Genomic DNA, 24701 nt, shown 5'->3' on the forward strand with positions numbered 1-24701 from the left:
GAGTGTCTGTATTCTAAACTGGGAACATTTAAACAAAGAGGTTGTCATAGATAACCCAGAGAGAAGCAGGTTCAGATAGGGGTTTGCTCTGCTAGCTCGACAGGAGCTTCGGGCTGTTTGCTACCTATTTGGGAGGGTTTGACATAGGGTTTTGTTTACCTCAGTGTGTGTTTGTGAGTGTGAGTTTGCGTGTGTGCTGATGAACTGCGTGCGCATGTCTGTGCTTCTGTGTGCCGGCATGAGGCAAGGCACCAGCCAGCCACCCCCGCATTCCAAAACACACCCTTTGGCAGGGAACGATAAAGGTTCCAAACAAAAGGAAGAAGTCTTGTGACTTGTGAAGGTGAACTTATATCACCACAGAGGCAGTTGACCTTGAAATGAGCGGTGGTGTTTGGGGATGGGCGGGGGAGGGCAGTGTTTAAGAGTGCAACCTCAGTGCCAGAGGCCAGGAGGCTGCCTAATGACTGGCACCCGATGCTATCCATCACCATGCCACTGCCAGGGCAGCTGCCCCCGCATAGCCAAGTGAAGAGAGCCTTAATCACCCCTCGTACTTATTCTGCAGACTGTGAGCACATGACATGCAAGACATACATCCGGTGCACAGGTGTTCCATATTCACATGAAACCGCACAGGCAAATGCAACGATGCAAACAACAAATTCTAATATGCACTGCACATACAGACAGCATGAATATGCAGTCAGTGGACTCAATTCAGACTCACAGCTCATTGCACTCATTCTGCACGCATACTGATGTACATACACCAACTAACATACAGAAATCTGCCTCTAGACGCTCATTCAAATGCTATTTATAATCTAATGTAGGCAGACTCCGATACAAAGGCAGAGACATCCTCACCCATCCCTGCTGTATTTATGCCTTGATGCTGAATGTTTGTGACAAAACAATTGACTGCTTCTGCTTTCTTGATATTTTGTATTGAAATGGATATCCTATAGCCTGCTGGTTCAATTCTTCCACACTGAACTGCCTCAGTTTTTTTTAGTGTTTTGCTTATTTCCCTGAAAGTGGAAAGAGGGGCTTTTCCCATACCTAATTTCCTGTCTGCTCTGCACTTTCCTTCAGTATGACAGACTTTGAATCCCCCCACTTTTTCAGTGTCGGTTATTTTATCAGAGTGGAACAAGGTTTCCCTCCTTCACTCCCTGGCTCATCCTTGTTCCATGAAGCATCCCCTCTCAATTAAGATTCTTTCATGTTAATGGTGTTCTTATCGCTCCTGTGCACGAGTTGTGAAAGCGAGGCCTACTATGGTGGAGTACAATCATGGAGCAGAGCTGCCTGAATGACAATATAAGAGCTGTTACCCTCATTCTTCTTTCTCTCTTCCTCTGTCTTTCCATGTATCTCTGTCTCAAATTCTCTCTTTCCCTTGCCTTTTTTGTCTCTTAATGAGCTATGGTGGACTGTTGGAGGAGCAGCTACATGGAAGAACTCCAAGAGAGCGGCACACTTGTGGCAAGGTCACAGAGACTTAACGAGACAGCCGACACATCACTTGACCACTCACACCAGATTTTACCAACAGATGTAATTTGTGCTCGAGTCTCAGTTCGTTATATCTCTGTGCAGTTATACACGCACATTCACTATTATACATTCAGCACAAAGTAGAAGGTCATTGTATCTGTCTCCACCAACATCTAACTCCGTCTTCAGCTCCATCAGCGAATCTCTCTCCCTTTCTCTCCCTCCTTGTCTTTTGGAGTAGAGCAGGGTGTATGACTTCAGGAGGGGGTAGGCATTCACTGAGAGATCGTAGGAGCACTGGCTGCCTCTAAGTGCGTGGGTGCCAGAGAAACCTGTTGCCTGGCTACAACAGCACCTTTATCCTTTGGTTGCGATGGCGATGTCTTGCATATGCATGTGTGTGCGCGTGAGTGTTGGCACTACACCTTTTTCATGCTTGTCTCGTGCGTTGTATATTAGACTGTAATTGTCTGTGTGTGCGTGACTGTATTATTTTATATGTGCATTCATTCCGTTGTATGTTGGTGTTTTTCACTGTGTTTTTGAGAGAGATCGGTGAAAGGAGGGGCAGGAAGGAGCTCCACCACACAGCAGGCCTTCCGCCCCCATGGCTGACTCCCCAAGACTCCTCTAGTAATTAGCTCAACATCTATCCATCTGTTCTAGGGAGGCGCAGTAAACATTAACACAACACAGCATCATCAAAATACTAGCTACACATGTTATATTTTATGCATACATGATAAATTCATGGATTAATACACATGAGTGATTGGCACAGATGCTGACAAGCAATGTCCGGCTCATGTAAGAATATAATAATATACAAATACACAGTTGCGTATTGGTCAACGGGCATACAAGGACAAATCCCAGTGAGCCACTGCATGGGTGGAACTGTCAAAAAACCCATTAAGTTTTTACTGCCCGTCTGTCTCTTTACTGGCCAGTTCTCCGTGCTTCCATTCAGAGTGTGCATGAAAGTGTGCTGCGTGCACATGTAATCAATCCTCCGACCTAACCTGACCCGAGCAGCCCCTTTTTAGTCTGTTTTACTTTTTCTGTCTTCCCTTATATAATCCCAGACTAATTTAATGATCTTCAGGACAGAACTCTGTGAGGTCAATACATCTGATGTAGGAATCTGTTTTCTAGTTGCCTGTCTCTAGTTGTTTACAATGAATCCAGTTCATCCATGGCGGTGTTGTCTAAAATGCCTAAAATGTTTGCACATGCAAATGCACACCACAGGTTCCTGTAACTCTGTTCTAGTCTTCCCCACCGCTGCAGAGCAGAGGCTGGAGCTCTGCCTTGAGACTTGCATGAGAAATAAGAGGAAAAAAACAACCAAAGACTACATTACACAATTAATCAATAAGTTAATGAGATCTCATTTTCTCTGAAAAAGACTATCCAGGCAAAAAGTCACCCTCAGCCTTTTCCCCCTACACTTGGAAAACCAACTCACTGATATTACACTGTGGAAAAAGAAAGCAGCCAGCAGGAAATTAAATTAAATTACCATCCTGATAGATTTATGTGACGCTTTACACTTTCATTGTGTTGTTTTCCTCTTTGAGTGGAGGTAGGCCTGAGTTGAGAGAGAACTGTTAAATATGTTCTAAAGTAAGAGGAGAGAAAGAAGTAAAACAAGACTGAAAAAAGAGTGAAAGTTCCAGACGTTATATGCCTCTGGCTCTCTTCTTGGTTTACAATGGGTAGCAAATTCCTAATAGTAAAACGCAAACATAAAGATTACTTATATTTGGATGAGCTATAAGACTACCTCATGGTCTCTTCCTTTGTGTTGATCGTGTTATACGTGTGTGTGCATATTTGTGTAGCTATGTGTGAAAAGGTAGGAAACAGCTGGGAGTGTGGGCGTTGGAGGAAGGAGATTGTGCGTATCCACGTGTATGATTGTGTTCAACTAAGCCTTATGTGTCTTGTGAGTACATGTGTGTCTGTTACACTATGCTAATTAGTTTGTCCTTGCTCAGTCTGTTTTCGTGTGCGCTTGTGTGTTTGCGCACACTTCTACATGTGCTCTATTTCTGTGCACATTCACTCCCGACTGTGCCCATAGAGCCACATACATTTATGTACGTTCATAATTGAATGAAGCTGTCTACATTCTGCGCTTTCATTCCAAGTAAAGATTGAGGGCATCTCTTGGCTATTGACACAGCTGGTGATGCCATCTGGGGGCATTGCACACCGCCTGTGCCATCTCCATCCAAACAGGGCAGCAGTCATCACCTAGTGTCCATGCCAATGACAGGGGACAAGGAAAGCAGTACGATAACACAAAGCAATGTCTAGATCCAGCTTCTGCTGCTAGTGGTGAGGGAAGGTCATCTGTCTTCCATAGATTGCATTATGTACTGCTGAACCGTGAGTGCCCAAACACATCAGAGATGGTAGTTGTTCGCATGTTGGGACGTTTTCACAGAAGTAACTGGTTCTGTGTATCTGTGTGTCCCTCCAACCACACCCCTGCCTGATGTAAAAGGAAAATCAGAGTGGGAGGCGGTGGAAGAGATTGTGGTTGGGGATGGAGGGGGGCATAGTCACAGATTAATGGTTCACAGTGAGAGGGAGCACAGACCTACAGTAGCAGCACCTTGATTTATTTGCCACTTAGTACTGATGAAGCCTCAAACTGCAGTCACGCACGTGTTGTCACAGCATTTTTCTCGATCAAGGTCTCAGTCGGTTTGTCCATTCTTGCATCTTATTTAGCTGCAATTGCATGCACACATGTAAGTGTGATTTTGTGTGATTTACTTCTGTAAAAGACAAATAAATCTCCTTCTGTTTCTTTCAACCAACAGGAACACTCCAAGGCCAAACATTCAGAAAAGATTAACAAGCATACCCAGAGACCATGTAATGAGAGCATCTCTTCCTGTGGTTGTACCCATATGTGTGTTTGCACATTTAGCTGTGTATGGGTCAGGTGTATGTGTCAGTATGGGGATATTTTACCTTGTTTGTCTTTGTTGGTTTTAGTGGCAATCAGATGTTGACAGTGAAACAGAAATGATAAAGACTGAAATAAGAACATTCCTTGTGAGAGCTGGGTAATCAAAGCTTTTTATGAATACAGAAGTGAATGGATGTTATTCACACCTGCACAACATTCCTTTAAACGCTACCTATTATTCATAAGCTGTCAATTTAGAGAATTTGCAGAGGTAACCCAGTAACAATTTGCAGGCGGAAAATTATTGAGTTTTGACTTGGTAAATACGGGCAGAGTTAATTGAGGGCATCATCTCACCATGTGGGAGGACTTGACAAAATGCCATACGTGTGTTACACAAGCACACATTGTAATTAACACACATATGCACGTACAAATACACACATTAATGAGCACACGCACTAGTATACGCATCCAATCACACATTTGGAGATGCAGAGATACAGTCTCATAATGAGTGAGATTATTGCAGATTTCTGATCCCAGATTTGTTCTGCTGCCTGGCTATGTTTTGGATTGTGCATTTCCTCTTCTGTTCTTGGGCTTTGTTGTCTGTGTGAGGGATACCATGCAGGGTTTCTAATTCAGCAACATTTACTTCTCACCAACCAGCTGGCTTGTTCCACATAAAAGCCCTCTCATCTGAGACACAGTAGCTACGAGTACTGCATGTGTCACTATCACTCCATTATATCCTTAAGAAACCATGGAACAGATTATCCACTATGCACTGCAAAAAAATCCTAATCTAACCAAGCCTTGTGATTGTATGTCTAATTGATCTATTTTGAGAATAATATATTATGTAAGAACAGAAAAATGTGTAAGAATGTTCAGAAGATTATGTAAATATGGGTCTTTTTTTATCTTAACAAATTGTACACTATAAAGGTAATTATAGAAGCTGGTTGCGTTGCATGCACATCACACAGCATGTGGATGTTTGAAGCCCTCTTGTGTCCGTCAAGACTGTTATTAGCTGTGCTAACTTGTTTCAAGACTGCCCAGTAATCACACTGGATTTGTTAAGTGAAATTATTACAAATATGTGTGTTTTATCAACATTTGTTTTTTCAAAGCAGTAACAACTCATTTTAATAATCATTATTAACACTCTACCCTATCGAACCTTATCAACTATCATTATTCATTTCTGTTTTTAAGTGCAATTGCATAATCAGGTCTATTTGTTGGCAAAACACAAACTGATTTTGAAATTGTTAACATGCTGTCTGTGTGAGATTAGTCTGATGAAGACAGGGACCAGCCTATTTGCTTTGAAAGTCCAAAGACAGGTGCTGTCTCACCACTGGTGATTATCGAGGACTTGTTTAGCACTTGTTACAGTTTACTGCATGATGTGTACTATCAATCCCCAAAGTCTCAATTTTTTCCTGCACTATGCTGAATATCTGTCATTTATGAGACAGGCCCAATTCCCTCTCATGTACAGAAAACTGCTGAAGTTGTGAATGTGAGATTGTGTATTATTATCTTGTTTGGTAGCTTTGGTTTTGAGAATTTTTCACTAAAATTAAGAATTAAATAAAGAGTGTAAGAAAAATTGACAAGCTGGTTTTGAGTTTATTTGACTCAATACAATGCTTGAGCTGAATTTTTTTTTTTTTTACCACTTATTTCAAAAGAATACTCACTTTTTTAGAAGGACTGAATATCTCACTTCAACAAATCTTCTAACTGTCCTTGCAGATAAATTGACTTGTTTCTAGTCTTCATCTTTGCAAATCAAGCTTTTATTTCTTGCATTTGTGTAACCATCCTGCTCCCTCTGATTTCCCCACAGAACCCTGATATTGTGCTCGTCCACTATTTGAATGTTCCAGCGATCGAGGATTGTGGGAAACCATGTGGACCTATTCTGTGTTCCATCAATACAGACAAGAAAGAGTGGGCCAAGTGGACCAAGGAGGAACTGATCGGCCAGCTCAAACCCATGTGTGAGTTGAGGAATTTTGAAGCAGGGCAGCTTGTTTGACGGAAACACGCACACTTTTAAAATTTAAAATGACTTCTTTACAAACAAGGAAATAGCTTTTTAATCATGTCATGCAGAAGAGCAGCCTCATTGGGCAGCTTTTTGTGTCCATTAATCTCAAAATGAACAACAGTAGTCCATGTGTGAGAACTTGAGTAATACTGTTTTGGGCTATGCATGCATTAGCTTTTATTCATAGCCTTTAATATGAGCAGAGGCTGTAACAGCAAATTAGGCCTTAATAGTCTCTATGCACACCTGCATGTGCATGCATGGAAAGACTACTGGCACCTGTTTTTGCCTGATTATTTATGTTCCAGTCCTATTATCTTATAGCTGGTACACTAAGTGCCCTCAGCACCTCAGTCAGAGAACATCTTTGGCTAGTATTCCTGCAATTTTAAATGAGTGCTTGTGCTCTTCCTGGAGCTGTCTCTTACTTGGAGGTCAAAGTTCAGCTCTTCCCCTAGACCTCTGGCACCACTCCGGCCAGACTGAGAGAGTACATCTCCCCTCTGGTCCATGAAGGAAGTCAAAGCAGAGGAGGGCAGCAAGCTGGTTATTGATTCATTTTAGTGCGTGGGAGCAAGAATGTCTGACTCACCAGAAATCCCCCTTCACCCCTTATCTGGCTCTTTCTGTCTCTCTCCCCCCTCAGTGGATTGATCTCTGTTGTTAATCAGCTTTACTAATGCTCTGTGAGTTGCATTATGTGTTTTTATGAGTCTCTCGACCTGCTCAAAGATCGAGGCAATGTTTTGGAAAAAAAAAAAAGTCAGGGTTTGTCTGCTGATGATAATAGCCAAAAGGGGACCTTGTGGGGGCATTGAAAATCTTTCAGAGAGCTGTTAAGATACCTTTAACAACCACACTCTAATTCGGGCGTATCTGGCAGGGGCCAGCAGAGCTGTGACTGATATTCCAATGGCCAATTATTGGTGATGTGGCTAGGTAAAGAGGAAGGTGTCAGCAGCTTTACAAGCACACACACACACACACACACACACACGTGCTGGCTGCATACTGAATAGGCAGTCCAGGCCATCATCACTGGGGTCTAGGCTGTATTGTTACCCTCATCACAGCATTAGTTTTAGGTCATTTTAACATAAAGCCTTACCTCAGGACAGTCGCTGAGCAACAACAGCCTACTGTATTCATTACATCTGTGGCTTAATGTAAAAATCAAGCACCATTTGCAGTAATGCGTAAAGTCATTAACTTTGGGAGTTGTTGGGACAAAGAGAGTGAGTGTGAGATGCCTTCTAGCTGCCAGGCTACACGAGGGGCTACATAAAGAGCAAAAAAAAAAATCCCTCTCCTTCTTTCTGTCTCTGCTTTCTGTCTTTCTTCTCCTCTCCATCCTTCTCTCTTTCTCCTGGAGCACAAGACATGTCAACATGAACTCAATGATAGAGCAACATTGCCATCTAGTGGCCATGTGAGATAGCAACCTTAATCTCAACACAGGGAGCAGAAGCTAAAACTTGTGATGAAGTTGGCCTCTGTGAATCATGCTTTATTTATATCATAAATTAGCTCCCCAAATATAGTCATTTTTCTATTTTGTTGTGTTTGTTTCAAGATGTTGGGTTCAAATGTGTGTGTAGTTTTAAGACTCCCCCTTCGTATATAACAGAACGTAGCAGAACTTATATGTGCCATTTAGGTTGTATAGTGAAACTATCGGGACAAAATGCATGGGTAACCAGCTGAACAATTTTATTTTCTCACTTTATCAGGAATGTACAAAATCTAAATTTAAACTTTAGAGTTTGAGCATCAAATGCAAAGCGCAAAATTTCCACAGTACACATTTCAGTGTTTTCATGTCTGGCTTATGTTTGGAAATTGTTCTTGTTTTCTTTCTTAGAAACTGATGATGGTTCCAATTTCACAAGCTGAATTTTGTCAGCACAATCTTAGTTTTAAATCAAATCGTTATTTTTTTCCAGATCAATGCCAATTTTTCCAAAATAATTGCCCCCCTTTGTCTTGCTCTTCCCTTTTTGTTGTGCTTTTCACAAAATTTCACTGCACAAACCATTTGACATGTCTAATGATACAAAAAAAACAACAACAAAGGAAAAATGTGGATTTCATGGATCAGTTGAGCTTATTCTGTCTCTCCACAACAAAACACACACACACATTCTTGCTCTCAGTCACAAAACCTTTCACATGCACGAATGCTCACACACAGTAGTTCAAATATAAGCCCTGTGAAACATGGCCTTGTCTGACCTCGTCATCCTTAACACCCCGCGGTGTTTGATGAGAAAGAGAAGTAGCAAGAAGATGGGGGGGGGGGCTGAGGGTGGGGGTAAGAGAGGGGCATCGGTACACAGTCACGCTACAGTTCCATAGACAAGGCAGCCAGCTTGATTCACTCTTTTGGTCTAATGCAATAAACACGCAGCACTCTGCAGCTATGCCCCAAGCCTGCTGACAGATAGCGCATGAGCAGTTTTAACAAACACTCAGACAGACAGAAGGCTTGTCTCCAGGCTAGACAGACAGGGCCAGAGTAGAACAGACCAAGGCAAGACAGACAGCACTGGCCATCATATAAACTGTTGTACTCTGCTGTCCCATATAATGTCCAGTGGTGCAGAGACAACCGAGTGGGAGATGCCCAGCATCAACTGCTTTTGTCATTAGGCCTGTATGATGCTGCTCATGACAGGATCCAATCATCAGAATGATCATATGAATAGGTCGCCGTTTGGTGCCTGGGCTGTTGCTTCCACTGGGATTAAACCTAGTGGCAGTGCTCCTGTCATGTCTGCTTTATAATATAACCCTCAGTGAGAAGAGCAGACAGGCAGACACGGTGGTAACTGTACGTCAACAACTCAGAGCCTTCAGGGGTGACACCCGTCTAGATGAACAGGGCTGTGGCAATCTGGCATGAGGGATCAGGGCAGAGGGGAAACAAGATTGTTTGGACAAATAGGATAGGCATGGCGCTGCATGGTGGATGTAAGTTGTTGCATTACGCTCTCACTCTTGCTCTGTCACCCTCTCTGAGTTTGATCATCAGCACAGACATTCATCTGTCCTGAAGCTTCCATGTTGCTTTGCTATGGACGGAAATTCACGACACCATTTTGCCTTGTTATCTTTATTAGCATCATTTCATTAGTACTATTTTGTATATTTACATAATACAAAGTCAAGAGGTTAAAGTGGTTTAACCTCCAAACACAATTTGTGCAATAATTGTAATAACGTTAGCTGAAACTTGCCCCTCACATTTGTTATCTGCTTTTTTTCCTTTTTTCTCTCTTTTTTTTTTAGCTCACCCACAGTAGATTAATGGCTGAATAAATCTGACTTTATTATACATCAAACTGAATCCTATTCATGTTTCTATAACCTGCCACAGTTAGTTTTCTGTGGAGCGTATGATCTTAGCTTGATCACTACAGCTCTGCTGACATCTGCTGGTGACCAGCCTGTAATCTACCAAAGGAATGTAGAGCTTTCAAGTTTGATCCTTATCACAGTCATGCAATCATGTTTCCCAGCTTTTTTCACTTCAATTTAACTAGCTCTGTCTTTAATCTCCATTACCCTCACCCTCTTACGCTGTTTTCATCTCCTTTTATCTCAAGTGCAAACAGACATGCACTAAGCAAATCCTCAGCTTTTTTCATACATGCTCTGAACCTCATTCTCTTTATGTATCTCACTTGCATATTTAACCAAAGGAGGTACTAGAGTGTAGAGAACTTGAATTAAAGCTGGCTTGATTTTGTTTGATAGTCTAAATATGCCTCACTTCTGAAATATTACCTTTTTCCCCAGTTGAGAGCCTGAGCTCTGCAGCACTCAGTGATGTCTCCTACCACCTTACAGCCACTGAAACCACTATCTGTCTCATCAGAAGTGGTGGCTGCTTGACAAGTGGAGCGATGAAAAGTATTAGGAGGTGCTAGTGAGGTGTGACTGAGGCAAGCGAGTGGAGCCTTACAGGAGAAAACCTCCCTTTTTCCCTTGGTGCAGCAGCCGATCCGGCAGCAGCAGATTGGTGATGTTCTTTCCCAGAAGCTTTTCCCGTCAGAACAGAGTCATAGGTCAGGGTAAGGGTGGCGAGCGGAAAGATTGAGCTTGCTGTCACCTTCATCAGCACTCACAGAGGAGACGCCATGGAGTAGCAGCGGGCACCGACATATAGGAGAAAAAGAAGCACAACAAAAACAAGCAGTCCAATACAAAAGGCTTGACATTATGTTGAAGTGATACGAGGGGAAAGCAACCGATCAATGCTGCACTAAGAAAGGAAACAGGGGGTTTAGGGTAAGGGGGGAAATTTAGAGCTGTTTCAGTCTAATAGGGAAGAAATGATAGAGACTGAACAAATAATCAAAGGTACTGCCATTTAGATTCTTTATTGAAACTAGTCTGTCTGAGTCGGTGGATTGTTTTATCTTTAGGGAAAACCAGAAATACTAACTGTTTTTATGTGGAAACTTTTTTTGGGAGAGGTGACCAGCATGAGGTGTTCTAGTAGGTAGACAGGGAGGGCAGTGGGTGGGGCGGGGGGTTGGCGTGGCTGGTGGTCTGTTGGGCTGGCTGACATCTCTGTCTCCTCCTCTCTCCCGGCAGTTCATGGCATCAAGTGGACTTGCAGCAATGGGAACAGCAGCTCTGGCTTCTCAGTGGAGCAGCTAGTGCAACAGATTCTGGACAGCCACCAAACTAAGCCACCTCCCCGGACTCACAACTGCCTCTGCACGGGCACCCTGGGTAAGGGCTAGTGGGTGGGAAGGAGTTTATTCTATAAAAGAGAGAACTCAAAAATTCAGCGAGAGGACATAAAGATAATGTTTAGTATGTTGTAAATCAGAGAAGGTTGTTCTTTTATGGGTTGGTGATTTAATAGTGAAATCAAATGTAGGGCCCTATTATCTTTTAAAGTTCCTAATATCTGTGTCAGGGGCATATCTGAAATAGCCTTGTGCTTTTCAAATTTTATGCTAATCTCAATAGCATATTTTCAGCTGTGTTATTTCACTGACTTTTTTAATCAGAAAAAGAATGTAGAGAGTGAAGGTTTTCTAATTTAGAGAACAAATTACTCTAAGTAACCCCCACTTCCATTGTTATTTTTAAGATAACAAGGCGTGCAGAGCGTCCCATACACTTACATCGCCTTATGCCTATGAGAGGATTTATCACATGAAGAAGATTATGTTGCACAAAATTATAAATACAAAAACAAACTAATAATCCATCTTTGCCTCAGTTCATTGAATAGTAGATTTGCCTAATTTTTAAGCACTTGGAAATCAATAGAATAAATTTGCCTGTTTTACTCCCTCACACAGCTAAATCCCAAACCTCTTTTGCTCTGTTTGCCCTTGTATAGGTGCAGGAAGCAGTGTGCACCACAAATGCAACAGTGCCAAACACCGCATTATCTCCCCAAAAGTGGACCCCCGCTCAGGGGGATACAGCAGTGCCCACTCAGAGGTACAGAACAACGATGTGTCTGAGGGGAAAACAGAGCACAGTGCCCATGGTGGAGGAAAAAGCTCTGGGGGAGGGACTGGAGGGGGTAGCACCAGGGAGAAACGTAATGGAAAAGTCCACAAGCCTGTCCTGCTACACCAGAACAGCACAGAGGTGTCATCTACAAACCAGGTTGAGGTCCCTGACACCACTCAGAACTCACCTGTCTCCATCAGCAGTGGCCTCAACAGCGATCCGGACATGGCTGATAGCCCTGTGGTGACAGGGATGAGTCATGTGGCCTCTGTCATGTCTGGCCTGTCTCAGAGTGTCTTTATGTCTGAGGTCCCTGGAGACCCTGTCTACAGCATGTCTCCTACTGGGGGTCCAAATACTCACCTCATGGGTGCAGATGCCACTTCACAGGGCCTGGTGCTGTCTGTGACCTCTGATCGTCACAAATTTGCTTTCCCCAGTGGAGGTGTAGGAGAACCTGGGACTACCACTGCAGGAGACAGTCTTTCCATGTTGTCTACAGCTGGGGTGTCTGAGGAACTGGTGCTCTCCAGCAGTCTGGACTCGGGAACCATCAAGATCCCAGAAACTAATATGAACTTTGATCCCGACTGCTTCCTGAACAACCCCAAACAAGGCCAGACCTATGGAGGCAGCGCAATGAAGACAGAGGGAAACTCCTCCTCCACCTCGTCTTCCTCTGGTGGCAGTGCTAGCACCAATGGCAGTCTACAACGCTCCCCCACCATGCCAGATAATACCTACACTTTCAACTCAGCTCTCATAAAGAACATCAAAACAGAAGATACATCATTTGAGCAGCAGCTGGCCAAGGAGAGTGGCTACCAGGTGGGGGCAGTAGTGAACTGTGGGAGTGGCGTATCTGTGTCATCTGGTGCTGGTTCAGGTCAGGGCAGCCTCAGTCTGACAGCCACAGGCTCCCTGCTTCCATCTGGAGGTGGTTTGAGTCCCAGCACTACCTTGGAGCAAATGGATTTCAGTGCCATCGATGCCAAGCAAGACTATACGTCCAGCACTACCACAGTGAGCTATGGTCAAGCCATGTCCAGTCCTCACATGCAACATCAGAATCGTTCCCCCAGCTTCTTCCTCCAGGATGCATCTCAGACCAACCAGACTCAGCAGGGGAGGCCCAGCATGGGCCAGAAAACACATTTGATGGAGCACAACTCCCATGACTCTGGAGCTTATATGGGGTTACAAGTTGTAAAAACAGACTCACCTGGCAGTAATGGCCACCTTCATCACCACCATCAGACCCATCAGACCCATCAGACCCAGCACAGAACCAACTGCAATGGAGGCTCACCCACAGAAGGGCCTGGCCAGGCTGGCTCTCTCCAGCTGCTACAATACCAGGGGGCCTTTCCTGGGCTGGGCACTGAGCACGAGGAGGTGGTTGGTCTAGAGCAACCTGGGAATGTGAATTCAGGTCAGACTGGAGCCACCGAGAATGGAGCTGAAAATCTGCTCAAAGCTGGTGATCACATCCAGGGATGTGGGGCAGGAAATGGAGAGAGAGGAGGAACAGAACGTTACCTGCAGCAGGCTTCAGATGGCGGCGATGGAGGGACAGGAGGTGTGGGTGAAGGGGTAGCAATTCATAATGGAAACAACGCCAGTGATAGCAACAACCACCCCCAACAGCAACAGCAGCTGCAGCCTCTTCTCCAAGGCACGGGCATGGTGCAGGGACTCTACAATGCTGTAGGAACCCACCAGGGTCTGGGTGGAGCAGCCAGTAACGGAGGAGCTGGAGGGACAGGCATGGAGATAAGTCTGGATCACTTTGACATCTCTTTTGGAAACCAGTTTTCTGACCTGATTAATGACTTCATCTCTGTGGATGGTAGTGGAACAGCCATGTCAGCTGGAGGGACCTTATATGCTCACCAGCTTGTCACATCTCACAACTCAGATAACCAGACCACAGCTGGTGGGCCCCCACAGCAGGGCCAGGAAGATGGAGGAGCCAGGGGCTCTGGTTACAGCCCCTCAGAGCTCTGCCTCCAACCCTGCTGCAGCCCCCAGTCTTTAAGTGGAGGGGCCAGTGCAGGAGGAGGCACAGGAGAGACCGGCTCATTGTCCTACATGAATGTAGCAGAGGTGGTTTCTGCAGCTGTAGCCCAGGGTGCTCTGGGGATGCTTCAGGCTACAGGCCGTCTTTTCATGGTCACTGACTACTCGCCTGAGTGGTCCTACCCTGAGGTGAGTTTTTTTCTTTTTGGTCATTTATATACCAGCCTAATTGTTGAAAGAGATTAGAAGGACTCACAATAGTCATATTTGTAATAGTCACTTCTGCACAAGAACACTCTAACATTTTTTAGAGTAGCCCACTCATCTAAAGTGCTGTCTGAGGTGTTGTTTTTTTTATACAAAAAATTTAGAAAATTAAAAAATACAATGTTAGGTATGTAAATTAATAATTGACTGAGGATTGATTATTAGAAAAAAATTAATTGAATTTATTGAATCTGAGTAACAAGCTATTTGGTGATTTGACTCCTATAAAGGAACATGGCAAAGCTGATATGGTAGAAGGTAGGACAGTACCCCTGGAGTCCATGTGCTGGTGATGGTGAAAATAAAGCAGACATAGACTTGAAAGAAGCTCTCTGAATGACCAGAATGAGGTGGAGATATGGAGCAAATGGGACATGAATGAGAATCTGGAAACAAAAATGCAGAACAGCACTGAGATTTAAAACACAGGCAACAGAAGCTGATTGGCTCACATAAGGTAAAAAATGTTGAGTTTTGAATGTTTGGCAAAGAAACCAAAAGAATAGAACAGCAGCCCAAATGCACAGGAATTCAGACAGGACAGTGAACAAAGACCCTTCTTATTTAACTTAAGCAGACGCTTCATATAAGAATAGGCTATCCTTATAAATACCCATTAGATTGACAAATTTATTGTTTAAATTGTATATTTTTGGGGGCCTGTTCATCATGTTCACTTCAAACTAAATTATCTGAATTATCCACAGCAAGATCTGGCCAGCACAACAACTAATGTGAAATCATAGCAAACCAAAGGTTTTATGTCAGAAATTTGAATACCTGTAAAGCAACACACATGATAACACGACAAATATAACAACAGTAACAATAGTAAAAAATGAAGTTGTCAAATTTTAATTAAACACTCACATGCATTATATTAGAAAAGACTTTGCTGTCTTTGCTGATGCAGACCCATAGAAAACAAAAGTCCTATTATCTATGTGTTATTGCTCCAACATATTCAAAAAAACAACAGCAAAACATACTCTGACCTTTTCTGTGACCCATAATAAAAAACAGTATTATATAGTACAAGCTAAGCTCTGTGTGTCTGAAACTAAATGGAATTTTCTATGCAGAATTAATAAAGGAGTTAATATAACTAAAGAATGACAACCAGTTTCATCATATTAAATTTATGTAATACTTTGTTTTATTTATACATTTTATAAATAAATTGCACATAACAGCTTTCACGTGCATCTTTAATGTATCCCCTATTTCTATCCCAATAGTAGATTTTACCACAAGAAAATGAAAATGAAATATGAAAATCAGAAAATGTACATTAAAGTTTTTCTGATCCGCAAACAAGGAATGATAGATATCTCTATAAATACATAGATTTATTGCTGTTTCAGACATGACTGGAAATGGCTAAATTTAAATAATTACTCGATACAGATGTGGTCAAAAGTTTAGATACATTAATTATGAGCATGAAGGCCATGGTAATTTTAAGCTTTTAATTATTTCTTTGAACAGTTTTACAGGGTGGAATGACTGTACAGCATACATCCTTAATTACTTTAAAAAACAAGAATTGGTTGAATTGGTGCAGTTTTAAAACACAAAGTGTCAAAAATATGCATATAGCTTCAAAGGTATACATACATACCCACTAATATTTAATTAAATGTCCCTTAGTTAGTAGTACTTACACCAGATGCTTTTGGTTGCCATGAAAAAGCATAATTCTGGCTGGATATTTAACCACTTTTCTTGGAGGAATTTGTAGAGTTCATTTGAATTAGTTGGTTTCCTTGCACAGACCCAGGTTTTAAGCATACTTAATGGCCTATTTCTAAACAACTGCAGATTTCAGTTTAAACAATTGTACTTATGCACAAGTTAGAATTTGTTGGGATGTTCAGGAATAACCTAGGAACCAACAAGGCTCATGTGTCAGTGTGACTGTCCACAGTGAAGCAAGTTTATCATGACTGTGGATTTAGAGGGTGCAATCACAATGCATCCTACAGCGACAAGAGGTGTGGTAGAGGAGTAGAACTGAGGCTTTCATACATAAGAACGCTATACAGAATGTTAAGTATGGTGTAAGGAGTCTGGGGCTGTTTTGCTATGGTACGTTAAAATAATCAAGAAGGAAGACAACTTCCAAATTCTTCAACTTCACCTCAACTGAACAGCTACATGATTGAAACAGGACAATGATCCCAAACACACATCAGAACTGGTTTTGGAATGAATAAAGCAAGCTAAGTCTGTGCTTTTAGGGAAATCAGCCAATTTAACCTCCTAGGACCTGGCGTCCACATATGTGGACATCACATTTTGGGACGTCTAGACCAAAATACTTAATTTTTCTCTACAAGGGCCTGATATCCACTTACGAGGGCATTATACTGCCACTGTTCTATCAAAATTTGGAACAAATGTCCTCATATGTGGATCTCATTTTTCTCAAAAACAAAAATTAGCTAAAAAAAAAAAAAAAAATCAGGTAATTCTTCGTTTTTATATTCTTTAGGTCCCAATCAACCCAAATAGCAAAGAAAAAATAAAAATGCATGCCATGAAAGAGTTCGGGTCTTAGGAGGTTAAATGAACTCTACCAGTTCTGCCAGGAAAAGTGGTCAAATATGCAGCCATAGTCTTGCCAGAAGCTTTTTGACGACTACCAAAAGTGTCTGGTCGGGGTGCAACTTGCCAAGAGACATTTCACCAAATACTAGTGTAGTTTTATGTATATATTTAAACCTGCATGTATACCACTGACCCTGTGTCGATTGGAGAAAATCCAAAATAAAGTCAAACCTATGCACACAATTCTTGATTTTATTTTCAACTTACCGTGATGCCTGTGATGAGCGTATGTAAACTTTGACCACAACTGTGTTTTTCTGTTATAAAACTGACATAATTAGAATTAAGACATTATGTCAGCTTTTTGTTTGTTTGTTTGTTTTTTACTAAAGAAGGAAATATCAAGGTTTATAGAGCCACATCACATCTCTAAAACCAAGGGAAGTGAATGAAGAAAGGATTGGATGATTGCAAAAAGTAATGTTATAACTGATGATAATCGATTGATTAAATATGTTTTAATATGTTTTTTTTATTGAGTAGGCAATATGGTAATAAGAAAGCGCTTTCCATTATCACCTAGTAATTACAGTCACGCAAGACAGAGTGGTATGATTAGCATTAGTGTTGAGGACTAAGCATTTGTACTGCTTAAATTCCAAATATATATCAGAAAGTACTGAAAACTAGTAAGTAAAAGTAAGTTTATACCCATAATCGCATAATCGCATGATTATGGGTATACACATACCAATACCCACTTAATTTCATGCAGCTTTCATGAAATTAGCCTTTAACGTTGTCTTCTAAAATAGTAAGTTAAAAAAAAATTAAATATAGATTAAACAAAAATAGCTGCATCCATCCTCATGAATTGACCAAAGATATGCACACTAATATTTACTTTTCTTATTTGCACAAATCATGAGGTCATGATTATCCAATGACTCTGTGCTGTTAATCTTTAGTTATTTCTGTCAGCAGCAATGGTCTACTTCAGCCTCTGGAGGGCAGCAACATACTTAAACTCAGTGTGGGGTTTTTAATATGTATTTTTAAGAAAATTGGTGTGGGAGGGCGAAATGACAGCTTTCCACATGGTGGCAGCAGAGATTAGTGTTAGGATTGTGTTTGCTTTACCTTGGTGTCATTCTCATCTTTCCACTCTAGGTGGCAGAATAACAATATATATGATATTCAGTAATCAGGAATGCCGACTTTGAATGTGTTATGAGTTTATCCATTTGTCTTGTTTTTTCAGGGTGGAGTTAAGGTGCTGATCACTGGGCCATGGCAAGAGGCCACCTCAAATTACAGCTGTTTGTTTGACCAGATCTCAGTTCCAGCTTCTCTTATCCAGCCAGGGGTGCTGCGTTGTTACTGCCCAGGTAAGACAGGAGAAAGCTTACATATATACATATAATATATATAATATTTCTTTGGTGAAGGGGCAGTATCATCATATGATTCATGAGCCAAAAACAAACAAAACAAATGGTCTGTGTTTTTTTTTTTTTTACTTTTTGGCTAATTTATGAATAAAATATCACTTTTTCATTTTACTGAGATTCATTTTACAATTTTGTAGTGAACTCAACAATGCTAAGTGAGCCACTGTTTACCTCTGCTGTTTTCTCTTTCATTTTGATATTTACTGTATGACAACAGTTGCATTGTAAGATGATCCCTAAGTGTTATTTTCGTTTACACTGAGAGAAGAAACCCATGGAAAGTTGAACTCATAAGCAAATCTGTCACATAACCGTGACACCTGTGTGTATTTTATATGCCCGGATGTCTCATTCCTTTCACCCTCTCCAGCTCATGATACAGGTCTGGTGACGCTACAGGTGGCTGTCAGTAACCAGATCATCTCTAATTCAGTGGTGTTTGAGTATAAGGCCCGCGCACTTCCTTCACTGCCATCATCTCAGCACGACTGGCTTTCTTTGGATGGTACGTTTCCTCTTGTATTGTCCTTGGCTCGTTTATGATGACTGCATCTGTTGCTTTTCACATTTTGCTTTCTGTTTTCTTCACTCTATCATTTTGTTACATAATCCCTCCCCATTTTTACTTATTCTATTTGAGCACCATCCACTATGACTTTAAGAATTTTGTCAGTTTTGATTAATGGTTCATCAAGCAGCTCAAATAATTTCTTTTTCTTGGCTTTTAACAATTTCTTTACTACCTACACATTTATTTTCTTTAACTCACTGGAGCCAAACAACTGTGCAGGAAATTCATTGTGATTTCACACAAATTGAATCCAGATACTCATAACTGTTATATACGGTATTTTCACAGAGCTATTGGCATTTTAAGTGACATATTTTTGGTTGTTCTTAAACGTTTTATTTTCACATGTATCATGCTGGATCAATATTCCCCTTGGAATCAAATCAGGGTGTGATTAACAGTGTTTTTAGAGCTTGTTCTTGAGAATAACATGCAGGTTATTTGATCTTTGAAGGTAAATGTCACCAAAAATCTCCGTATTGGCTGCTTTTAATCATTATTTCAGCTATTGCATAATCTTTAGAATCTTACTGTTCCTGGTTTTGAAAACGTAACTTTACTGGCAATAAAGTTGTATGGTAATTTGATATTTTAGTAGCTCAGCTACAGTTCCTGAGTGATTAGGGATTATTTTATTGTTTGTTTGTTTGCCTTTGCTATACAAATTTAACTAAGATGAATTATAAGTCTCTACTGTTGTAATTGGCATAATGTTTATATATTCATTGATATATATAAAGTTTTTTTTAATAGCCTTTTTGATTGTGCTTTCATACTGCTCAGTACCATTTTGATTTTACTGTGTCTGTCATGCTAAGAAAACTGGAGTTCAACATTTCCACTTTGACTTTGTAGTCTGCCTATCTGATATGCAAATTAAACACCACAACAGATGTGTCAGGGCACATTTTATTTTAAGGTCAGCTGGGTGACAAAATACTGTCTACATTGTCTCATCTTGTCTATATTAAATTTGGCCACTAATGAGGCTATTTGTTTAAACCTTAACAGCAATGTACTTAAAGTCCAGATGCCTTCTTTTCAAGCTCCTTAGACTACATGACCTGGATGACTGATAACCTACACAGACTTAAAAACAATGTGAATTCAGTAATAAATTTGGGTTTGTTTTTATAAGCGTTTGCAAAAGATGGTCAATTGTGAATGCTATGTGTGAGCTCCTTGCAGCAAACAGGACTTTTGAGCACCGTGTAACTAAAACTGCTGCAGGGATGACAAATTTTCATTCTGTTTAAAGTCCAGTCCAGTCTGTGAGTCAGAAGACCTGCTGTACAGTAAGAGTATTTACCAGATTGTAATGAGTATGTGAGTCATTTATGTTTGTTTGTGCATGTGTCTGCTGGGAGACGTATTGCTGCAGTGGTTGAGCATTGACAGGATAAAGTAGGGCATGGTGAAGCACAGGCTCACAGGACAGCTGCAATGCAGACGGCCCTTGAGGGAGTGGGAGTGAGCTGGCAGCTCCCATACATGGCAGAACCAGTGAATCCCTCCGCCATTCATACCCTACTGCCTCACTGGCCCATTCACAGAACCAGTTAAGGAGGAGCTGACTGTCTCAGAGAAAACACAGCCCACCCTATTACCTTACTTAAATTAACCCCTTTCTTGTCTTTATTTAGTGGTTGTCTGTAGTCGATTTTTAAAGAGGACAAAGAAATGAGCACTGGGTGCACTGGAATTTTCAGTTTTTGGTTGGATGTCATCTTTTTAGCTTCCTTGCATGATCGATCATTCCTTTTAGAAATTAGTAGAGCGATTAAGCTCATGCAGAACAAAGCATTTGTGTCATGCAGCATGTACAGTACACCTTAGTGGTCGTTGTTCCATGTGTCCAAATCATATATGACCGTTTCTGTGCGTATCTCACTGTGGCAGGGAGCGGGGACAGAAAAGGAAAGGATTGTTTGTGCCATTCGCTGTTGGTTACTCCAAGAAAATGTTGTGCTATGAATTAGTGTTCAAGACTGAGTCGATGCTTTTGGCGAAAGCCTGTGTGACAAAGAGCTGCGGGGTCTGTGTGGACAGCGACTTTGACGCAAAGTGCACTTTAACATCCACGAGGGTTAACGTGAAGATTTTTAAGAAATGTTTTACATTTGTCTAACATCGTTCTCCTCTACAATCACATTAAAAAAATCCATCACACTTTTAGCAACTTATTTCAGAAGTAGGGCAGCGTTTAATTATGTGCGCTCATCACTTGTCCGGTGTCGTGAAGCGCAACAGAGTAAACAAGAAGCGCTGCGCATATACGCGAAACAGTAATAACTAGACACGCTTTATTACCCACTTTCCAAACGTTAATGTGGTAAGATTTATTTTTCATTGTGCAGCTTGGGGGTGAGTCGCCTGATTAACTAGAACTGCTATAGGCTGCTGCCATTAGCATACGTGCCATACGTGCAGCATTTTGTCTGAATACGCAGCGGTGTGCTGTACAGCGTTCTGAGTTTGTTCTCCCGTGGAAGACTAACTGTGCTATGATGTGCTAATGGCACAGCTGCCTGCCTGCCTTGATTTGTCATAATGCAGAGTGGGGGAAGGGGCGCGCTTTTCTCTGCAGCACTGCAGGTACGGAGCCATGGGCAGGACAGAAAAGCTGTCGGAGATGCAGAACTCTCGTCGTCGCCCCACTAAAGTCCCTGAGCTCAGACCCCACGAACCGAGCCGGAAGAGGTTCGCTAGGCACAGACAAAATTACAGCCCCGCATAGCAGCACCTAGTGACTGTTAGTGTTTAAGGGAGCGTATTGACAGTACTGACTCTGAGCCCGACTACACCGGCAAGACAAACGGCAGATCGTGTACACACAATGCAGGAACGGAGAAGTGGGCGTGTTTGGGTAAACATGGTAAACTGTAGTTTGAGACGGCAGTTAGGGTTGGGAGAAGGCGAAACCCGACCGGATTTGGAGTATTGCGCGGACTCGTCTATATCTGCTTAAATCTCATTATTATTATTATTATTATTATTATTATTATTTTTATTATTGTTATTATTATTGGGAAATATAATAATAACAGTAATAATAATAATAATAATAAGAGGAGCAAGATTTTATGCGCAGGATCGCGGCGCGCGCAAGAGGCGACAAGCGGGAATTAGGGCGTCTGTTTACCGGCGGCACGTGCGTACAACGTTTCCTCGCTGTGGTATTTGTCATTTTACTGCAGGCTGGGATAGCAAAGGCTACTAGAAACACTAGGAAAGTGTGCATGTGTTTGAGGTGAAACAAGTGTAGAGGAGGAGGAGGGGGCTATTAGAGGAAGAAGAGTAGTGAGTGGTCTCTCTCTCTCTCCCCCCTCTCTCTCCCCACGTCGCTCTCTTCCCTCACTTTGTTCTATTGTTGACGAGTGCACTGTTGAGATTGAGATTCAGTCTACACCAAGGATTTATGAATATTTTTTTTATTATTTTTTTTTATTCCTCCGTGTTACACCATGCAGTAGCCTGACTGCCAGACTGTCGGGGCAAAACTGCAGTTTGAGTGAAATGCAGCTTTGGTTGGACTTCTTTGGGTCAGGATGCCAGTGAATGATACCTGCATTTCCTAAAAAGACAAAGGGGCTGTATTTTTTGGCTTTGAGGTGGACTTTACCAATGGAAAATAAAATAGAAGGTTAGAAGTGTTAAGCTCAACCTTTGGCTGTAGTGCTGTGCTGTGCTGTGGTTGTGATGTGTTTGGGCTGCTTTTTTATATTCTGTACGTTTCTTGTGTTTGCCCGAAGAAGTTCCACGTTTCTTTGAACACCCCGCATGCAGAGTTATTGAATGTCACTGTGGTCATCGGTGTGTGTGCTGTAACAGAGTTTTACAGAAACTGCCTCTTTTGGCCACATGCTTCCAGGTGTTTCATGCAATTGTGCCTCATTGCAGGGCACTGGAGAGTTGACGCTAATAGTAGCCAACTCCTGACTCACGACTTGTGCTTGGACGTGTTAGACAACTCCAGACACCTTCAGAGACAGTAACAGCATTTGCTTTTGCTCACATTTTGAGGAACAAGGGAAGTTAAGTAGTAGCAGCGACTGTTTTCCAAGCCCTGATGCTTTAAGCATACATGGGCTTTCAGTTTGCACTCTTTCCTGACAGTTTTAGTCAGTTATGTCTGAACTGTGGGATCATTGTGTTTTAAACTGGTACAAGCACTGTTTCGTGAGTTAGGCTGTTAAACACGGTGTAGTTGCTTTAGTCTAGCGCATTAATGGGGTTGTTGCATGTGTGAGTTCTGCTGAGGTTACCGGGGCCAGTGTGTAGCTGGTGAAAATCATTATTCTGATGTTTCACAATTTGAATTGCATTCAAAGACAATATCAACGCCATGGACACATGAACATACCTTACTACAGCAGCCTAGTCTATCATTCAGCACCACAGTTTAGGTGGACAGCGACTTCATTTAGTCTTCCAACTTTGCTGTAGCTTAGAGCTCTCCAGACTATTTAAACTGAGAGAATTCCAGGCATGGGGTACATTTATCGACCTGTTGCTCCTCTGTGAAGTTCCTGTTTTCAATGCATAGCACAGTGTGCAGTGCCCAAACTTTATCCAATTTTAAAAAGCAGTGACAGATACAAGAAAAAAGTTGCAAAGTCTTAGGATGAGTCACCAAAGTGCTTTTTCATGTTTTACACAAGACCTTATGCATATGCATATAGTGTTAATATATTCCAGAAATTTTATTTCCCACTACAATTTTTTTCTTCATAACAAAACAATGTTATGTTGTTTACAGTTTTAGAAAACTCATATTCACTGTTGCTTTAACACAAACATTGATTTTCTTGAATAAATGTGTTCTGAAAATCATGCTGAATAACTGCTTTTTTTAAGTAGGGAAACTAATGCATTTTTGAGGGCACTCTAGTTTTTGGTGGTTTCTGGTTGGCAGCAGTAAGGACAGACTGAATCTTAGTATAAATGCACTAATCCATGTGTTAAGTATACCAGTGTTAGTGGGGAAGCTGAAGCTATGAGGCTGTAGCAGGAGTGGTAATTTAATTATTAGTTACTTTGTCAGGAGTTTGGTTCCTTTTATCATCAGTCTGTCTTATTATTATAATGTGTGGAACTATGAGTAAATATAAACAGTGATATTAAAGTAGCAAATGTTGTTTAATTCCTAATATTTTGCCCTGTAAACAGCAAAATTGCAGCAATTTTAATGCTAAACATTTTACTGCAGCCCTTGTACAGGAGGTGTACCTGTAGTATTAACGAAAAGAAGAATAGCATTAGCAGTTCTAGTAACAGGAGTGGTGTGGGAATGCTTACACCTGGAGGTGAGAGATCAGCAAGGACAAGCCATTTTAAACAGATAAGAATGTTTAACTAGAAACAGTCATTTTACCAGAGAACATAATTCCCGGATGTTCATGTGCTTCAGTTCAAGTTGCACAAATAACTGGGAATGACCTCAATTAAGACACTTTCACTGTCATTGACTGTTATTGACTTTTCTATAACAATATAATTGCTAGAATGCTTTTTCTTAAAGCACTGACACTAAATTTAGTTAGTCTATGCCTGAGATATAGTGGGGAGATGATAAAACAGTAACGCCTATCTAGTCTGATGCAATCCAGAATAACAGTTATGCAATGAGGTCTACCTCTGTGAAGCTTTCCATGTGTAGTTTCTTGTGATTGCCATCGTGTTCAGTAAAGTCTAGTTGTATTTTGAATCTGTACATTGTATTTTCCTGTAGGCTGCTTTATGTTATTAATGGATGAAACATTAGCAGTGATCTGTTAATTATTTATTTGTGTTTTTATCTAGTTGTGTTTTAAATTCCACGTTAAAATTGATTGGTTTGGCTCTCTGTCAGCTTTATTTATAAAT

The 24701-nt window shown here is 41.4% G+C and overlaps 1 protein-coding gene across 1 annotated transcript in view; it reads left to right on the plus strand.

Moving 5' to 3' along the window:
- The window catches only part of camta1a (calmodulin binding transcription activator 1a), a 277762-nt gene that overhangs the window by 234707 nt on the left and 18354 nt on the right, over positions 1–24701 (plus strand). Inside the window, exons 7-11 of the mRNA XM_086276641.1 lie at positions 6294–6447; positions 11097–11237; positions 11860–14186; positions 18076–18202; positions 18636–18770. Of these exons, the coding sequence (XP_086132767.1) occupies positions 6294–6447; positions 11097–11237; positions 11860–14186; positions 18076–18202; positions 18636–18770 (2884 nt within the window). The remainder of the gene's footprint in view (positions 1–6293; positions 6448–11096; positions 11238–11859; positions 14187–18075; positions 18203–18635; positions 18771–24701) is intronic.

The sequence above is a fragment of the Aulonocara sp. 'chitande type north' Nkhata Bay genome, linkage group LG20, assembly GCF_057382095.1.
Source record: "Aulonocara sp. 'chitande type north' Nkhata Bay isolate Kocher_YH1m ecotype deep benthic linkage group LG20, A_spYH_male_GT1.1, whole genome shotgun sequence".
Taxonomy (NCBI): Eukaryota; Metazoa; Chordata; class Actinopteri; order Cichliformes; family Cichlidae; genus Aulonocara; species Aulonocara sp. 'chitande type north' Nkhata Bay.